Below are 18,055 nucleotides of genomic sequence, written 5' to 3'. Positions count from 1 at the left end.
TTTCTGTGATTCCCCGACATCACTTGTCTACAGCATTGTAACCGCAGCTGTACCAATATGTCCAATCTTCAACCTGTAACCTAAGCTGAACAACCCTCTTGCTGCCTTCGCGCCCGAATACCCCTGGGTCTGGTGCGCTATATAAATAATAAAACAAACAAACAAACAAAAATGCCTGACAGTGAAATAAGATAGAATGTGGGAAACCCCTGTTTAGTAGGGATAGATATGCCATGTGTTTATTATTTGACTGCAATTTTCGGTAGAATTTGTCTGCCTTCTAATTGTGATCTGTCACAGAGGGTAGGTGAAAAGCAAAAATTTGTCTGCACTTATTTCTGTGCGCACACAACCGAGGTACGACTGTGCCGTGAAACTATAAATCTCTTCCCTACCCAAAGTCAAGTCACCCTTGGTTATACTCTCTCTTCTCCTTCCCATTTGCTTTCCTCCACTGTTGGAAGGCCCTGTTGGTTTGTAACCTTGTTGTACATGAGGAACGCTGTCCCAGTGGTTAGAAAACATTCATAAATGTATTGAACACCTTAAGGTTGTATGAATGAATGGGTGGGAGGTGCTACTGGGTATCACTTACTGATTAACTATTTTTCACTTTTCAGTACCGTTTATAAAGATCGTCACTTTTCATGCGAAGACTGTGATGGATCCGTAAGTGGAGGTTTTGACTCTTCAACGTCCGAGGTACGTTTTGTACAGAATGGCTAAATGTCATTTTCAAATCGTAGAGACTCCAGATAAAGGTCCAGCCTGTATATCTTTATTTAGATTTGCATAGAAAAGTCAGGATTACCTAAAGAAATGTTTTTTATTCATGTCCCTGCGCATCCTTAATTTGATATTAAGTATTTATTTTATAAAAATGATCCACAACCCATAGTTTCCAAACAAAAAGCAATATGTGGCAAGCAACAACTTGCTTTCATTAGACATTTCAATTTGTACCCTTCGCTATACAGTCTCTGATGGCTTCAAGAACACACTATCTCTCAGTTCAAGGGTTTCTATTGACATTTTGGAGAAGACTCCACTAAGGCACACCCCTCTGTCTCCCATGGACTTTTCCTTTCTTAAATCAAACTAGGTGCCGTACAATTACTCTGTTAACAAAGGGGGTCTGTTCCGACGTGTAACGTTTTGGGGGCGGGGCTACTTATTGACTCTAGTAGGCCCAGGTCATTTCTATTGTGTCCAAGGAAATACAAAAACACTGTAAATGTGAAGATGTACATGAAATAGTTCAGACAAAAATAGATATCATATATACAGCTTGTAAATTTATTTTGCTTCTGGATGCATTTAGTAGTCATGCATCAGTATTATTAATAAAGAGCTGTTTGTAACGAGAGCAAACAGAAATACAAAACAAATTTTCATTCAGAGATACTGGGTGTGCAGGGAGGTTAGTTCACAGTCTTAGCCCTGCCCTCACACCATTGTAATGGCCAAATAAATTGACAGAATGCAGTAATAAAACAAAAAAGTAAAACAGACAACATGGACAATATCAACCCCCCAACCAGATGCCTTTTCTTTGACAAATGGCCCCCAGAGGCGCATACTGGGGGCCCCCTCCACATCCACAGGCAATGCAGTTTTTCAACTACCCCCAGTGGGGACAACGCACCAGAGGAGGAGAACCAACCGCATGTTCTAACTGAAATACCAATCTTTAATCTATCAGGATATGTGCTTTCAAAAGAAGAAACTTCCATCCTCACCAAAGGACTATCATTTGTACCTACAGAACATACATACTGGTTCAAACTGGACACTGAATTATCGAATCTCTTTAGAAGTATCAGAAGGAAAGTGTACTTCAAGGATAAAGACCTTCGTCCAGAACAAGAGGACACAGGACTAAGAATTAAATCTACATTCAATCCTTTGGAAAACGAGGTACCCAGTTCCTTGCTTACTTTTAAAAAATGCATATCAAAAGAAATCAGAAAACTACAAACCAATCCTCAACAGATGAGACAGAATTTGACCACTGGGGAACGCAAGGCTTTAACAACATTAGCAGAAAACAAGGATTTGATCATAAAAACAGCGGACAAAGGGGGTGGAATCGTGATTCAGAATCTCACGCAATACAAAGGAATGGTGATGCAATTGTTAAATACAGAAGGCAACTACAAAAAGCTAAGGAAAGACCCCTCAGGTGCCATAAAACACAAAATCCAGGAAACAACTATATTTGCACTAGAGCAAGAGTGGATTACAGAGCGGGAAGAAATTTTTCTCAATACTTCTGAAAATAGAACACCAGCATTTTATGCTCTTCCAAAACTCCACAAAGACAGCCTAAACCCTCCAGGCAGACCGATTGTGTCAGGTTGCGGTTCAATTCTTGAACCAATCTGCAAATTCATAGACCATTTCCTGAAGCCCCTGAGCCAACAAACTCCTACTTACCTAAGAGACACCATGTCCACTATCTCAAAATTTGAAGGACGTCAATTCAACAGCGAACAGGAAATCCTAGTAACCATGGATGTAGTTAACCTCTATACCAACACCCCACAAGAAGCAGCTATAGAGTGCATTCGACATCATCTAACCCGTTTTATGACCCAGAAAAGAGTTCCCACCAACTTTATAGTGGAATTACTAGAAATTAATCAACAACTTCTTCACTTTTGATGATGATTATTATCTTCAAACAAGTGGGACAGCAATGGGAGCTGCCTTTGCCCCGAGTCTGGCGATAATCTTTATGGCAGAATTTGAAAAGCAACACGTCATTAACGCATGTAACCCTTTCCAAGATCAAATCTCCTCGTGGTACAGGTATATCGATGATGTCATCTTGATATGGAATGGGAATGAAAACAGCCTTACCTCATTTTTGGAGTGGATTAACACACAGACCCAAGAAATAAAATTCACCATGAAAAAGAGTAATATCGCCATCGATTTTTTTTTGGACCTCACCATCTTAGTCAAGAATGGCAAACTACAATGTGATCTTTTTACAAAAGAGACTGAGAGAAATACTCTGCTTCACTACAACAGCCATCGCCCAAGAAATCTAAGGGATAACCTTCCATATGGCCAATTCTTAAGACTGAGGCGCAACTGTACAGAGATGGATACATTTCAAGAACATGCCATTAAACTACAAAGTAAGCTTCAAGAAAGAGGGTACCCCAAAAAACTTGTTAAGCGGACCATAAAAAGAGCCAAATACACACCCAGAGAAAGCCTGATAACACCCAGAGTGAAACATTTGGATCAAGAGAATATTCTTACATTTGTATCCACTTTTGGCCCTGACACAACTAAAATAAAAGGTTTATTGAAAAATTTTTGGCCTTTGGTACAATTAAGCCTGCCTGAAGAAAAAACACCACGAATGGCGCTTAAAAGATCCAAGAATCTAAAAGATATGCTTTCACATGCCAGACTAGAGAAGAAGTCACAAAGATCCACGCTCTGGAACATGCGGGAAATAAGGGGACACCACCCCTGTGGCACTTGTACGGTTTGCCGCTTCACCAAGAAAATGTCCTCATTCAGAACAGGTGAAAAAGACTGGCAACTCAGACAGTTTACAAACTGCAAAACAGCTAATGTAGTTTACATTATTGAATGCCCTTGTGGTCTTCGCTACGTGGGGCAAACTACCCGACAAATCAACAAACGGATCGGTGAACATAGATCTCGAATCCGATGTAAGTCTGCCTTTGGCCCAATGGTACAACATTTCATCGAAAACCATCATGGTCCAGACGATGTCCTGTGGTGGATAGCAGACTCAGTACCGAACACAAGTAACGTTACTAACTCACTCAACCACAAAGAGGCGTGGTGGATCTTTAAACTTAAAAGCACTACCAACGGCCTCAATGAGATAGATCCCACACACTTTTGCAGATAAACATACATTTTAGAGCCTTACTCCCCTCCTCCTGAGGTACCTTGTAACTCTCCTGTCTTCCTGTTGAGACCACGATTGGTGGCAATTTACCATATCCTCATCTAGTGTTCTTTCCCCAGATGGTCCCTTCTCACTCCATTTAATTACGCTCATTTTGCAATCTGCAGGAGCCGCGTGTCTTCTTGGCATCCACCTCTACATTTTCATTCCATCTGGGAGTACCTAATTACTTGTTTTCCAAATGTCCTTAGTTTGAGATGCTGGATAGATTTGGCCCCCATACTTCTCTGCAGCCCACATAAGCCACAGGGTATATTCTTTTTTCCCCCATTTCATGTACATGTAGCAATGAGAACCGCGTTTCCCAATGCGCATGCTTTAGCGACTAGCATTTTCATCTATAACAGGCTCGCCTGGAAACGCTACAGGAGTTTAGGCACGGGCATGCGCAATCGCCGGGCAGCCGAACACTACCCGCGGCGCGCATGCGCACCCAGTATAGGCGTGCACAGCTCAGCTTTTTCTTTTTCATTTACTGCTGTGAGCTCCCTCAAGTGTATGCGGCGCTCCGTTCGCAAGCTGCACACGCAAATTTACTCGCCAGCCTGCAGCATACTTTGAACTTAACTCAAGGTAACTAGAACCCCCTTTCTTCTGCAATATATAGCAGAGCTGACTTACACTATACAACAAATCGGGATCATTTACTCCCTTTCTCCTTTTCCTTTTTAACAACCGCAGACCAGATAACAAACCTGGCTCCAACCAGCATTCATTCCGCACAAGTCAGACTTCCTGCTGACCTTGGCCAGTATACCGGCTTCCCTTTCTTCTCGAGTATTTTTGGACACATCAAATACCCAGCAAGGTGAGCACCCGCCATTCTCACGCACCATAGTCACTATATCTCAGCCTGTATTAGCTGCAACTGAACACTTAACCTGTACTATATGTATATTTTTTTGACTCCTGTAGCCTTTCACAGCCTGCCGCTTGCGCCTAGAAGCTCACTTAACCCTGCACCTTATTCGTCTCGGGTGCCACAAGCAATCCACAGAATCATGCAGCATTGCAGCCCCCAAGGTCAGTTCCGTATCTCCCTTGCCCCTGATTTTATTGTGGTGTACCATATTCTTGGAACAGATTGTGTTTTTAAACCAACAGTTTTTAACCCCTGATTCAGACACTAATAGTGTCCCCATATCTCTATCCTAGGGAGACCTATTCCAGGCCCAAGAGGAAGGCTATTAGCCGAAACGTCTTAAGGACCAACATCTACATACCTCTCCTGGTCCCAAAATCCTTTTGATCTAAATCTAGACGTCGACCACGTGTTAGGTCACCCTCCAGCCTGGCTACAGACAACCAAGAATTTCCCCATTTAATGCTTTTGTTTTGGGTTGTCTTGCATTGAACACACGCTAATCACTTGTCACTAGTGGTGGTGGTTACTTTTTTACTTTTTTGTTTTATTACTGCATTCTGTCAATTTATTTGGCCATTACAATGGTGTGAGGGCAGGGCTAAGACTGTAATCTAACCTCCCTGCACACCCAGTATCTCTGAATGAAAATTTGTTTTGTATTTCTGTTTTCTCTCGTTACAAACAGTTCTTTATTAATAATACTGATGCATGACTACTAAATGCATCCAGCAGCAAAATACATTTACAAGCTGTATATATATCTATTTTTGTCTGAACTATTTCTTGTACATCTTCACATTTACAGTGTTTTTGTATTTCCTTGGACACAATAGAAATTACCTGGGCCTACTAGAGTCAATAAGTAGCCCCGCCTCCAAAACGTTACACGTCAGAACAAACCCCCTTTGTTAACCAAGTATTACCAGCCCATTGTTCTGCCGTTGGTGGGCTATCCCTCCAGTTACCAGTACAATTACTCTGGCCCTTGTATTCTTCGCCCTGATCTTCTGTCTCCTTTCCCTTCCCCCTACTCTCCTTCCACTCTCTACCTTCTCTCACTTTTTTGTCCCTCCAATGTTTCTCACTCTGGGGAGAAGGGGTCAGGCTGCTACCCAAAAGTTCTTCTAGGGGTGGAGGAAAGCGGGACCTCACAGGGAGAAACACCCCTCTTGGGTATAAGGACTCATGTTCTGTGAAAGAACTCCCTACTACCCCCTTTTCCCTTGGGACTAAGTCACTATCAGAAATCCCTGATGGCACTGCTGTCTGTTATGGTAATGTCTCTTCCATCTTTTGCTTCATGATGACATAAGAGGAAGAAGAGCCAAAGAAGCATGCAGAGTTATAACATCTTGCCTTACTATCCTATAATACTGAGAAGAGTTGGCCCTTAAGAAGGCATAATGAGTACCTCAATAACAGTAAAGAAGGACTTTAACTTTACACTGGGGAGGATCCAGCTACAGGAAATGGTGTCATGCTGGAGGAAGGAGTCTACAAAGGGGTGGCATGGTATGAATGTGTCTTAATTAAATGATAAGCAAAAAGCCCCAACTCTCTGTATTCTAAATGGTATTTCCTGCCTTCCCAAGGAAAACTCAGGTGCTCGTCATCAGGGTGATTGTCCACATGAAAACGTCCTGTCCTCTGTCCAAAACTACCTAACTTCAGCCCAACCGCTATATACACAAACACGTAAAGAACACCCGGATCCTTTCTTCTGGCTCACTGGCCTACACCTTTGTGATTGTGTTTACATTTTTTTTTTAAAGTCTTAACTAGGAGTTCATGTTCCACAAGGATGTAGAATACCAGGAGGAACTCCCTCCTCAGGATCCAATGGTTAAGCGTCTTGACATTTCGGCAACTGTTGCCCTGGTGTCTGAATCAACAAAGCTGTACTGGGATCCCAGGAGAATGGCTTTTGATGACACCATTTCTTAAGTTATCATTCAGCTTTGTACTTCTTTCCAGAGTTAATGTAAGTGTTTCTGCTTCACTTTTCTTACTGTTGCAATAAGTATTGTGGTGAGGGAGATTACTCCTGAGTCTTTGTTCTTTTTTTGCCAGAGATACTGGTATGAGGCAGATCACTCCCGAGGCGCTTGTAGGCTCTGCAACCATTACTGAGACGAGGGAGATGACTCCCTATGCTTATTTCACTGTTTCCTTTTACAACAAGTGCTGCGACAAGGGAGATCACTCCCAAGTTTGAGTCCATCTTGGTTACTTTTAAAACTATTACTGAGATGAGGGCGACCCCTCCCCTCCTACTGACGCTTTCTTTCTTTACAAAAACGGTAGCGGGCGCCCCTCTCTCTAGAAAGAACATGGCATGGTAACCTGGTCTGTGTTTTATTTTTCCCACTTTGAGAGTCTGCAGCATTTTTAAAAAACATTTTTTATTTTGCTCACTGTACTTTTCACAAAGGAGGAATATCCATTTGCATATCGGTCTTTGTACCCGCCCACAACGGCAGTCCAGCACCGAAATGCCAGGCAAACCTCCTTTGAACTAGCGTACCAACGCAACCCCAGACACGTGTTTCAGCCTTGTTGGGCCTCATCAGTGAGGTCAAGCTGTGCCTCTCTGAGCATAGTGAGCAGGGAGTCCACTTTGTTTGTTTTGACCACATTTACTGAGATGAGGGTGTTCACTCCAGATGCACTTCTCACTGGCAATTGTTACTCTTGGTACTTCTCCACCAACCATTGTGAAGAGGGAGATTTCAGGGTAAAGTGCAGCTGGAGTAATCTCTCTCTTCACAATGGTTGGTGGAGAAGTGCCAAGAGTAATATTTTCAGGGAAAGGTGCATCTGGAGTAAATGTCACCCGTGGCCCTTCTCTGCCAACCACTGTTACGAGGGAGATTACTTCTGATGTACTCCCCGGTTATTTAAATGAAACACCAACCGGTTTTCTATAGCTTCCGTTACCTTCTGTTTTCTATGGACAGCTTACCGGTTTTTCCTGCTGTGTGTGGTTGTCTCCCTTCTTCCGGGCACTCTTGCTGCTTTCTGCTATTGGTGGTCCACTCTGGGATATTGTGTTGCTTGCTGAAGTTCCTGCTACGTCTGAACTTCTCCTTGGGCTGTCGTGGAGTCTTTCGATGTCAGCGTCACTAATAGACCAAACTGTCCACTTTACATAGGTCGCACCTCCTTCAACTTCCTCAAAGCTTCTCCACCGGTTGGTCCCGTCTGGATTTTGGAGTACTCCACCTCTTTCTCTCTGGCTCAAGGCAGGCTTCTTGTCGAGGCTTCCTTCTTTCCAGGTTTGAGTTTCCCGGTACAGCAAGGTTTCACCACTGGGACAGTTTTCTGCAAGTTCATTGTCATTTATTTTATTTACAGGCTCAGTCCTTCCCAGCGTAGTAGGATAGTCCTTTGTTTGTTTTGGTGATGTATTAGTTAGCCGTCCTCTGGGTCGCCTCTTCCCAGTACTTTTGCTGTCAGTTGTCTGCATGACTCCTGTAATCTTCTTCACAGTATGTTCATAACGCAATACATTGGATCTTACAGAAAGAAAAAAAGAAGGGTGGCAATAGCCAACAGTTGTACTGTCGAAGGGTGTTTGTTCAGATCTCATAGATTTTAGGGAGTCAAGTGTCAGGAGTTTAGGGAGTTCCGCCATGGAGCCTGAGTCCTTGACCCCCCCTGCCCCGTGAGGCCCAAGTCAAGCTGCGAGGTTGAAGCGGGGAGCTGAGTAAAGAAAACAGGAAGCGCTGAATCAACGCAAGTCAGCCCATCACCCCAGGAAGAACCGGTGATACAATCCCAACAGGTAACGGGTGTAGCGGGAGACCTGGTAGGCTCTTGAGGTAGATCAAGAGTCAAGAAAGCCTCAGGAATGATCTCCTTTGTCACAGTAGTGACAGACAGAGAACTAAGAACCAAGAGATCCTTGGGAGTGATCTCCCTCGTCACAGCAGTGAGATCCAACAATCGGTCAAGAGTGCATCAGGAGGAATCTCCCTCTTCGGAGTGGTGATATGATAAGGAAGAATTGCTGGACCTGTAAAGTGTTAGGCAAAATTGCATGCAGTACCATCTGGAACTACCACATACAATTTTAGGACTACGGGTGTAAGCAAAAACAAACCTTTGGTATAATTCTCTAGTACACAGATTGTGGTAACGAGCAGAGCAGCCTGGCTTATCTCAAGAGGGAATGTGAGCAATACAAGAGGTTACACATAAGTCTTACAATCACAGTGGTTCAAGTAGACGCATGCACTCAAGGTTTCTTGATACATTTATTACACAATCATTTAGGAAACATGCACTAGAAAGAGGCAACGTAATGTTATACACAAATATACTTCAATACCAAACCAATACGTTTCTGAGTAAATTAGGCTCCCCTGAAATAGGAGCAAAATGGCATTTCAGTTACTTTGACTGGGAGTAAAAATGCACAAGATAATAGAATAGATCACAAATACTTTCTTAGGCAGTGCAAATAGTTTCAGTTCACTAGAGGACTCGGTTCAGTTCAATAGGCCTAGGCCAAAGTCAATGGACTAGTGTCTTGGATAGTAAAGAGCAGTTCTTGTAGTAAACGGTAAAGTCTTTGCCAATGTTCTCAGAAGTAGTTTGTACGAAAAAGTATCCTATATTGGATCACAAGCTGATTAGGCATGCAAGTTGGGAACGTTCCACGAATTTTCACTGCGAGAGGTAAGTTCTCTCATTCGGGTTGGCACAGTACCTTAATACGAAGAACAAGATGCAGCAGAAGACGTTGGTTCCTGCAGATCTCATTGTTCCTGAGCCTAAGTCATGGGAACAAGAGGGAGGATGTCTGGGGACTCCAGCACTGCGCGGGATCGTCGAAAAACACTGACAAAATGGAGTCACTTTAGTTCGAGTAGCTGTCATGAAGCATACAAGCTGGTGTCTTTCCCCCTGGTTAATCCTAATCAGCTCCGAGAATGGTATTCGGGTGACTTACGAGTTGATTGGTCCCACCAACTCAAAGGAAAAGTCGTCCTTGAAGGGGCTTCTCTGTCGAGATGAACTTGGCAATTCGGACCTGCAGCAGGGCTTCACCGGGCAAACCAACAGTCCAGGAGTTGCAGCAGCCGTCCTCTTCCAGCTCGTCTTCGGTTCTTTCGTTCCAGTGCTCGACTCTGCTTTCCAGTTCAAAGAGACTCGCCTTTTAAACAGCTTTCTCCCTTTCATTCCAAGCTAGCTGCCACTCACCCAGCAGGGTGGCTGTCCTGGCCAGACAGTCAGCCAGCCAATCATGCCAGAGTGCATTTGGGTCTCCCAGGAGACTAAACGCAGGGAGTTTCGGGCTCCTCCAGCACTCTATTGGAAGATGGTGTGTGCTGGGTCAGTAAATTTAAAAAAACTAGTAAAGTCAATTTAACTTTACGTGTCTGGGAGACAGTCAGTCCAAGAGAAGGTATTTAAACCTTGGGAAGTCTAAAAAACATCCATGTGTCACTGCACTGAAGGTGCTGTGTGACACACAGTAAAGGATGATGCCACTGGAGGTGTTTTAAAACTCCATAACCAAAGAACACAAAAGTAAAACGCACCTCAAAATACATGGAAGAGGGGGGACAAAAGGCTCTCACTTCCCAGGTAGAAAATATCAAATCCTAGAAATCCAGCAAAGTTGCTGGGGGTCTCAAAAGGTAAGGGAAATTAGCACATATTCAGAATTCTCCCTAACAATCCCTAGACATTTGTTTGTTCTAGTTGTGAGGGCAAGAATAGGTTTTGGACACAGACTATAAGTTGAACTCTTTGACTCAGACTTTCCTTAGTTTCCTTCTTTAGGGAAATCCCACCTTAGCATAGGGCAAGTTGGGCTTTCAAGTATCCTGACATTTAGTCTTCAAATTCTTTGTTTGAATTTGAACTATGTTGATGTGCCTTACTTCAGGGTGATGAGCCTGTGAAGGCATCATGAAGTTCCCAAGCTACCTCACAGAGAAATTCTGCATCTCCAGAGGCTAGCGATCCACCAGATGTAAGGTCATGCGTAGACTAGAACTCCGCCGGTGCAGGATGGTAGGTCTGCGCTCAATAAATACCATAATAGTGAAAGGTTGCAGACTGCTGTCAGCTGTCTCATGTGATTTTCCCAAGTTCAGCTGTATAAGAAGAGGTTGACCAGATATGCCAAAGCGCAGGCGCCGCAGAGGTGATCCAACAGCTGATGGACCACTGAGGGTGCCCTATGGAGGCCAAACTGTAGGGCTGTAAATTGAAAGAACCTTTTCGGTGTTCAGCAGGCCTCCTTTGCTTGGCATCTTCGTGGCGTGCCTACCTATAACCCTTTGTAAGGTCCAGCATTGACATTTTTCCACCAGTTCATCTTTTAATTGTAATACTCTGAAATTAATTGCTGGATCCATTCCTCAATGTAATTAACAGAGTGTTACCATATATCATGCTCATCCCATCCATCAGTGAAATTGGACGATCATTTCCAGCGTTATCGCGGCCTCCTTTCGTATGGTTTGGGACAACCTCTTCAGTGTTCCAGGGTGCTGGGACCTTGCCTAACTTAATTACAGCATTGGAAAGTAATAAGAAATATAGCAATGAATTTAAACAAGGGACAGATGCTTCTCAGCGTAAACCACTCCCTTCAAAAAGAAAGCTGATGGACGAAATGCTGCACTATTTCAGTTAATGTGCTTCTGCTGCATGGACCTATGACAACAGGCCCTATGTCCCAAAACTGGCCTTCCACAAGAAAAAGAGAAATTAAGTTTCTGTCCAATGCGCCAAACACTCAGATCTTTGAATGATTCATGATATTATGTGTCTCCACTCTTTTCCTGAATATATTCTCCACACAATATTAATGTTCAATCTTTGCCCAATGTAATTCTTCACACAATAGTAGTATTCAATCTTTGCCACACAATGATGGTGTTTAATATTTGCCTTGCCAACACGTGTTTCAACCTAAAAGACATTGGTCTTTATCAGGGATAGTAAATCACCATAGTCGTGTAAATCACCATAGTCGTACAAAACACATTATGACATGGTTTGTTCATTCCATATTGTGAAGTATATAGTCCTTTTTGGTTTGGATTACAACTCTTTAGCCGTGGATATTGAGTGGGACATATTTGAAGCTAAATTGTGGAAACGCACACTTGGCTTACCGGATTGCATGCCAATAGTCTCTCTTAGTTATGAATTAGGTCTGACGTCCCTCAGATCATGGCTGCACTATTCGAGGAAATTGCTTGAGAGATGCAACTTGGTAAAAATGGGGTTTCTGTCCAAATTCCAGCAGAGATGCTCGGAAATATTAGCGAGAGCGGACTGTGATGTTGACCTCCTCCTTGAGAATCCAGATAAGGTAAAAGAAAAGATGACACAGTGTGATTGGATAGATACCATTGACAGTATGAGAAGGGTGAAGTGATCTGCCTCCTTTATAGTGGTTGACAAGCGACTATCTATGGTGCCTTCCTATCTAAATACATCTCCTGATCTTCGTCTTGGATTATCCTTCTTTAGATTCTGCCTAAACCTACTTCCGAATTGTGATAAGTGTCATAGCAACGATATTCAAACATCTAAACACCTACTAACTGTTGTGAAGTACTTGTTTGTGAGAGTGTTTGGTAAGGAGGGAGATGTGTTGTGAAGTGCTTGGTTAGTCTGATGTGGTTTGTCATGTGATTTATGATGTTGGAATGTTGATGTATGAGTGGGAGAATGCTGTGGTGAGTGTTCTATGTTGAATCAGTTGGGCCCTCCCTTCCTGGGTGATGGGTGCCCGTGTCTCTCTTGTATATGTCTTATTCCTGATGTCTTAATCCTGCAATATGTAACTAAAGAAACTGAAGTAAACTTACTAAGAAGTAACCTAAAGCAGCCTGGACTGTGCTTTATTCCACTAACAAATTGCCTAGGTACTTGGATGAGGGTTAGAAGATTTGGTAGGTTTGTCCATCAAGTTTCCTGGCTAAACACCAACGAATTCTGGGAGCGATTACCCTCAGGTCAAGAGTCTGGTCTCAATGGAAATCGTCAGAGCCCTAAGGGAACTTAATTGGATTAGTGATTAAGATTGGAAATGGAGAGAAGAAAGTGATTGGGCCAGTGCTTTACCTTTTTCTCTGTTTGTCCAATGGATTTGTTTCAGCAGCATGCACACTTTTGGAGACTGAATAGCTCGCATATCTTGAAATGTGCTGTTTTCAGCCGCTTCTGCGTATACCTTCCATGTTTTTCCTGTCTTATTTTAGTGTTTGCGATATCTTTCTTTTAATCGAATAATTTAGTTAATGGAGTTTGCAAATTGGCTGAAGTCTTTCAGTTTTATCTTTTGTATGTACTACTTTAAGTGTTAAGTCAAATGTTGGCTATTGCACGATGAAAAAAAAGTATATAATATGTTCCATAAAGATCATTTATCATCGATAATACAATTGCAGAAAAAGATGAGAAAGGAAGAAATAAAAATGGTTACATTTTTCTATTTGTATTTTATTTGTTTTTTATTAAGCCCCTTATACCAAAGTGTTGAACATAAAATGAAATGCAGTACAATAAAAATGAATAAACAATTGGGTCCAGAGGGCAATCACTCAGGAGTGTTGAAGGAAATGTGATTTTAGAGAACCACGGAAGAGAGAGTAGACCGTGATGGAACGAAGAGAAAGTGGGAGGGCATTCCAGTGAAGGGGGGCAAGAAGTTCAAAAGTTACAAAACGAGACTGAATACATGGGGGACGAGGAACCAGAAGTCTGAACTGAGAGGAAGACCAAAGAGAGCAAGACGGGATGTAAACAGGTATACATGCAGCAACATAGCTAGGAGCAAGACCATGGAGAGACAAGACCAAGATAATTTGAGAGTGAAAGGGTAGCCAACCAAGTGCTGCAACCGAAGATCTAGTCCCGAGGGGGGAGAGAACTCGATAGATGAATAGGAGAATTAAAGACTGAACTTAGAGGACCAAGACGAGAATTGGGAATCCAAAACTGAGTGGTAGAGCAATAGAAGAGTTGATAAACGATCAAAGATGAGGTTAAGAGTTTTTAGATGCTTAAAGTGAGAAATGGGCAGTCCTTATGGATATTGTGGAGATGGAAACTACAGGAACAAGAGGTTAGAGAAATGTGATTTGGGGCCAGGGGGAGATTTTAATCGAAGTGGAGACCATGGTTGCGAGCTGTGTATGACATTGGGAGCTTGGAACGGTGAAAGGATATGAAGGACTTTGGAAGATGGAGTGGAAGAGTGTTGGCAGGGAAGAACAGTACCTCACTCAGCCACACATTAAGAGTAAGAAAGTGGGAAGACATCCAGGATTTAATGGCGAGCGACTAGGCAAGCTGACAGGGTGTGATGGGTTTCTGGAGAAAAGGATAGGAACAGTTCAGTGTCATCAGCGTTGAAGTGATGAGATAAGCCAATGGAGGAGATGATTGCTGCAAGATGTGATGTGTACAAGGAAAAGAGAAAGGGGCCTAGAACTGACCCTTGAGGTACCACATAGGTGAGTGAGAGAGACTTGGAGGAATTGCCCGCCCAGGAAACCGAGAAAAAGTGACGCCAAAAGTAAAGTGATCCACAGTGTCGAAAGCAGCCGATGGGTCAAGAAGAATAAGAAAGGAGTACTTTGAATAGTGGGCAGAAGAGAATTTAGTACGGAGGCCAGAGCAGTTTCTGTAGAGTGAAAAGGACGAAAGCCAGACTGAAATCGGGGAAGAAGAGGGGAGTCTGCAACAAATCGGGTAGTAAACAAGATGTTCTAACAGTTGAGAAAGGTATGATAGGAGAGAAATAGGACGAAAGTTAGAGACGGTCAAAGGAACAGCAGTGGGTTTCTTTAATATAGGAATAGTGTGTTTTTAAAAGATGAGGTAGAAAGACAGATGTTAAAGAGACGAGATAAGGTACAAGAAGAGGATAGGCCTTGGGGATTAATGTAGAAGGAATTGGGTTAGTAGGATGGGATTTAGCTAGTAAAAAAAGAACATCAGCATTGCCAACTTGAGCAAAGTGGGAGATGCGGGCATGCGGAATAGACATGGGAGGAGGTGATGCGTCGGATGGAAAAAAGCTTCAATATGTCGACTAAGAGAAATAACTTTCGAAGAGAAGAAATTAGCAACCTCTGACGCAGAGCAGAATTAACAGAATGGTCAAGGGTAGGAGGAGAAAGAAGTCATGCAAGGCTTTGGAAGAGACGCTTAGGGTGGGTAGATTGAGTATGCAAGAGATCAGAGAAGTATAGACGCTTAGCGGAAAATAGACCCGACCAGATGAATAATAAGAAATATGGCATTGGCAAAGATGAGCATTGGATTATCTTTTAAAAAGATCCCCTGGGATCTTATCAGTGCGGTGTTCCTTGACCTGTGATTGACTCTTAAAAGCAAAATCAACATATCACAAAGTAAATTCTAAAGGATCTTGTTCAGCTGGACCTCTTTTGGCAGGCACGTGCAAGCTTTTGTTTTACAGATGTTTTACTTCTGGAGAGTGTCTGTGTTTCTGTCAGAGTAAAAGCTTCAAATTGGACTTCACGACATGACCCAAAGAACTCCAACGACTACATCAAACTCTGGATGTAGACTGCTGGCTGGCGTTCAGTAGACACAGTTTGGGGTCTTTCTCTCACAGGGTCGAGAATGTCTACATTTCCCCTTACTATTACATTTCTACGCTGCCCCGGCTTGCTCTCTAAAGATGGACAAAAACACCATTTAAATGTTGCCCTTGCTCTAACTCCAGTTCCTTGGAAGGAAGTTTCATAATCTTTGCCTTTGGAGGGACTATGTCGACGACACAAACTCTGCATGTTAAAGGTTCCAATCTAGCCCTTTTTAAAAGACCGTAGAGTTAGGCATTGGACAACATATGCAACAGAGTGTAAGGGAGGCATGGTATCACAAGTATGACACTGACACAAGAGGTACAAGTTAAAACCTTTTATTCAATTTTCAGGGTTTGGAAAAACTCGTGCTTTGCAACGGGGTCCCTGACCCCACTAAAGACCGATCACACCCCCCGACCCCAGGCGACTTCGCCCAAGCACTCAGCCTCCTTCGTCTCTTTAGGACCCTGGAGATAATAGACTCATGGCGGGTGTTTCACCCTGATGATAAGGACTTCTCCTTTTACTCGTATGTCCACCGCACCTTCTCAAGGATTGACCTATTCCTGATTTCACCTCACACGTTCCCTTCAGTTAAGAAGGTCACTATCGGCACGAGCGATCTCCGACCACGCCCCAGTGCTCCTGGAACTTCGGGTTCAGAACCCTGACCCCACCACCCCGCGCAAATGGATGCTATACGACCCAATCCTCAACGACATGGCCACCAGAGACAAGATCGCAACGGAAATAAAGAACTTCTTTGTGGAAAACCCGGCCTCAGACACCTCATTAGCAAACAACTGGGACGCCATGAAGGCAGTAATCAGGGGCTCCCTGATAGCCCAGGGTGCGGCCTACCATCGAGATAGACGACGAACCCGGGCGGCCCTGGAGCTTGAATTGAGAGAGGCCGAGGCACTCCACAAGGAGAAAGGCTGGTCCCCCAGAACACAACGGGCCATTCGCACGGCACGGAAAAGACTGGAAGCCCATTACGCGGAACAAACCGCCCAACTAATGGCGAAGGTCAAACAGTCGTATTATGCGAAGGGCAACAAAGCGAACAGGTTCCTGGTGGCCAAATTAGCCAAGCAGAGACGCAGCATCGCGATCATGGGCCTGCGAGACACCAACGGGGTCATACTGTACTCGGAACCCGAGAAGCAACGCCTCGCGATTGAGCACTTGGCCCAAATCATGAAGGCAACCCCACGAAACCCAGCACAACAGAAGGAATACCTTTGGCGGGCAGAGGTGCCCCAGCTCTCCGACGCAATGAGAGAGGAACTGGAGGAGCCCATCACGGGGGAGGAAATTGAGGATGCCATCAAATCTCTCAAAACACGGGCCCCTGGCCCGGATGGCTTCTCAACCAGGTTCTACAAGCTATTCAGGTCGCAACTGACCCCCCATCTCACCACCCTCTTCAACTCCTTCAGGGAAACGGGGGCGGTGACCCCATCGATGCAGGAATCGACCACCATCCTTCTGCCCAAACCTGGAAAAGACCCAAGAAGCATAACTTCTTATAGACCCATCGCACTCTTGAACATAGATGCGAACATTTACTCGAAAATGTTGGCGACCCGCTTGAATCGCATCCTGCCGAACATCATTCATCCAGACCAGGCTGGGTTTATCCGGCACCGGACCGCAGGCGATAATATCCGGAGAACCCTGAACCTGGTGGACCTCGCCTCCCGGAACTCCCAAAAACTAATCCTGGTGGCCCTCGATGCAGCTAAGGCGTTTGATAGGGTGGATTGGACGTTTATGGGACACACTTTAGGGGCCTTCGGCTTCGGACCGGCGTTCCAAACGATGGTGCTGGCCAACTATGATCGACCTACAACAAGCCTGAGGATCAACGGCCACTTCTCGGCTCCAATCCCCTTGTCATGCGGGACTCGACAGGGCTGTCCGCTATCGCCCTTACTTTTTGCACTCACCATGGAGCCCTTCGCACAAAACATTAGGCGGAATGACCAAATCAAGGGCATAACAAGCGGCCCTTCACATCATAAACTTGCCCTATATGCGGATGACATTTTACTTACGATCTCGGAGGCCCCCTCATCGCTTGAACATGCGATTCGCGAAATCACCAGCTATGGCGAAGTCTCGGGCCTCACCATAAACTTCGATAAATCTTCCGCCTTGGGCATTGGCCTCACCCCAGCAGAGCGAGAACCGCTGACTAGGATGTGCCCAATAGTATGGGAAAGGAGCGCCATCCCCTATTTGGGGGTTTACATTCCGGCTGACCCAAAAGAGACGTACAAATCCAATTTTCCCCGATTTCTCAAGGAACTGGAGGGCGACTTGAAGCGATGGGGGACCCAGGAGATTTCGCTGCTTGGACGCATCACGGCATGCAAGATGAACCTTCTCCCGAGATTTTTGTACATATGCGCCTCACTGCCAGTGGCAATCCCCACGCCGACTCTCCGAGGGATCCAGAGGAAAATGCTGAACTTTATCTGGAAAGGTAAGAAAGCGAGAATCCCTCTCAGAACTATGTTGGGGAGTCCCAAACTGGGGGGACTGGGGGTTCCAGACCTTCAGGCCTACAGAGTGGCAGCCCAACTGGCCCGGGTCCAGGCCTGGCAAAATACGACAGACCGCCCGAGATGG

General features: G+C 44.3%; 1 protein-coding gene across 4 annotated transcripts in view; it reads left to right on the top strand.

The window, feature by feature from the left end:
* Positions 1 to 18,055, top strand: part of ATP23 (ATP23 metallopeptidase and ATP synthase assembly factor homolog) — an 80,223-nt gene that overhangs the window by 22,291 nt on the left and 39,877 nt on the right. For all 4 annotated transcript variants that reach the window (XM_069629869.1, XM_069629866.1, XM_069629867.1 and 1 more), the window contains one exon: positions 621 to 702. In XM_069629869.1, coding sequence (XP_069485970.1) covers positions 621 to 702 — 82 coding nt within the window. The remainder of the gene's footprint in view (positions 1 to 620; positions 703 to 18,055) is intronic.

Source organism: Ambystoma mexicanum, chromosome 12 (assembly GCF_040938575.1).
Source record: "Ambystoma mexicanum isolate Mex_15411 chromosome 12, UKY_AmexF1_1, whole genome shotgun sequence".
NCBI lineage: Eukaryota > Metazoa > Chordata > Amphibia > Caudata > Ambystomatidae > Ambystoma > Ambystoma mexicanum.
The sequence above is the reverse complement of the archived record's forward strand: the minus strand, read 5'-3'. Positions and strand labels throughout refer to the sequence as shown.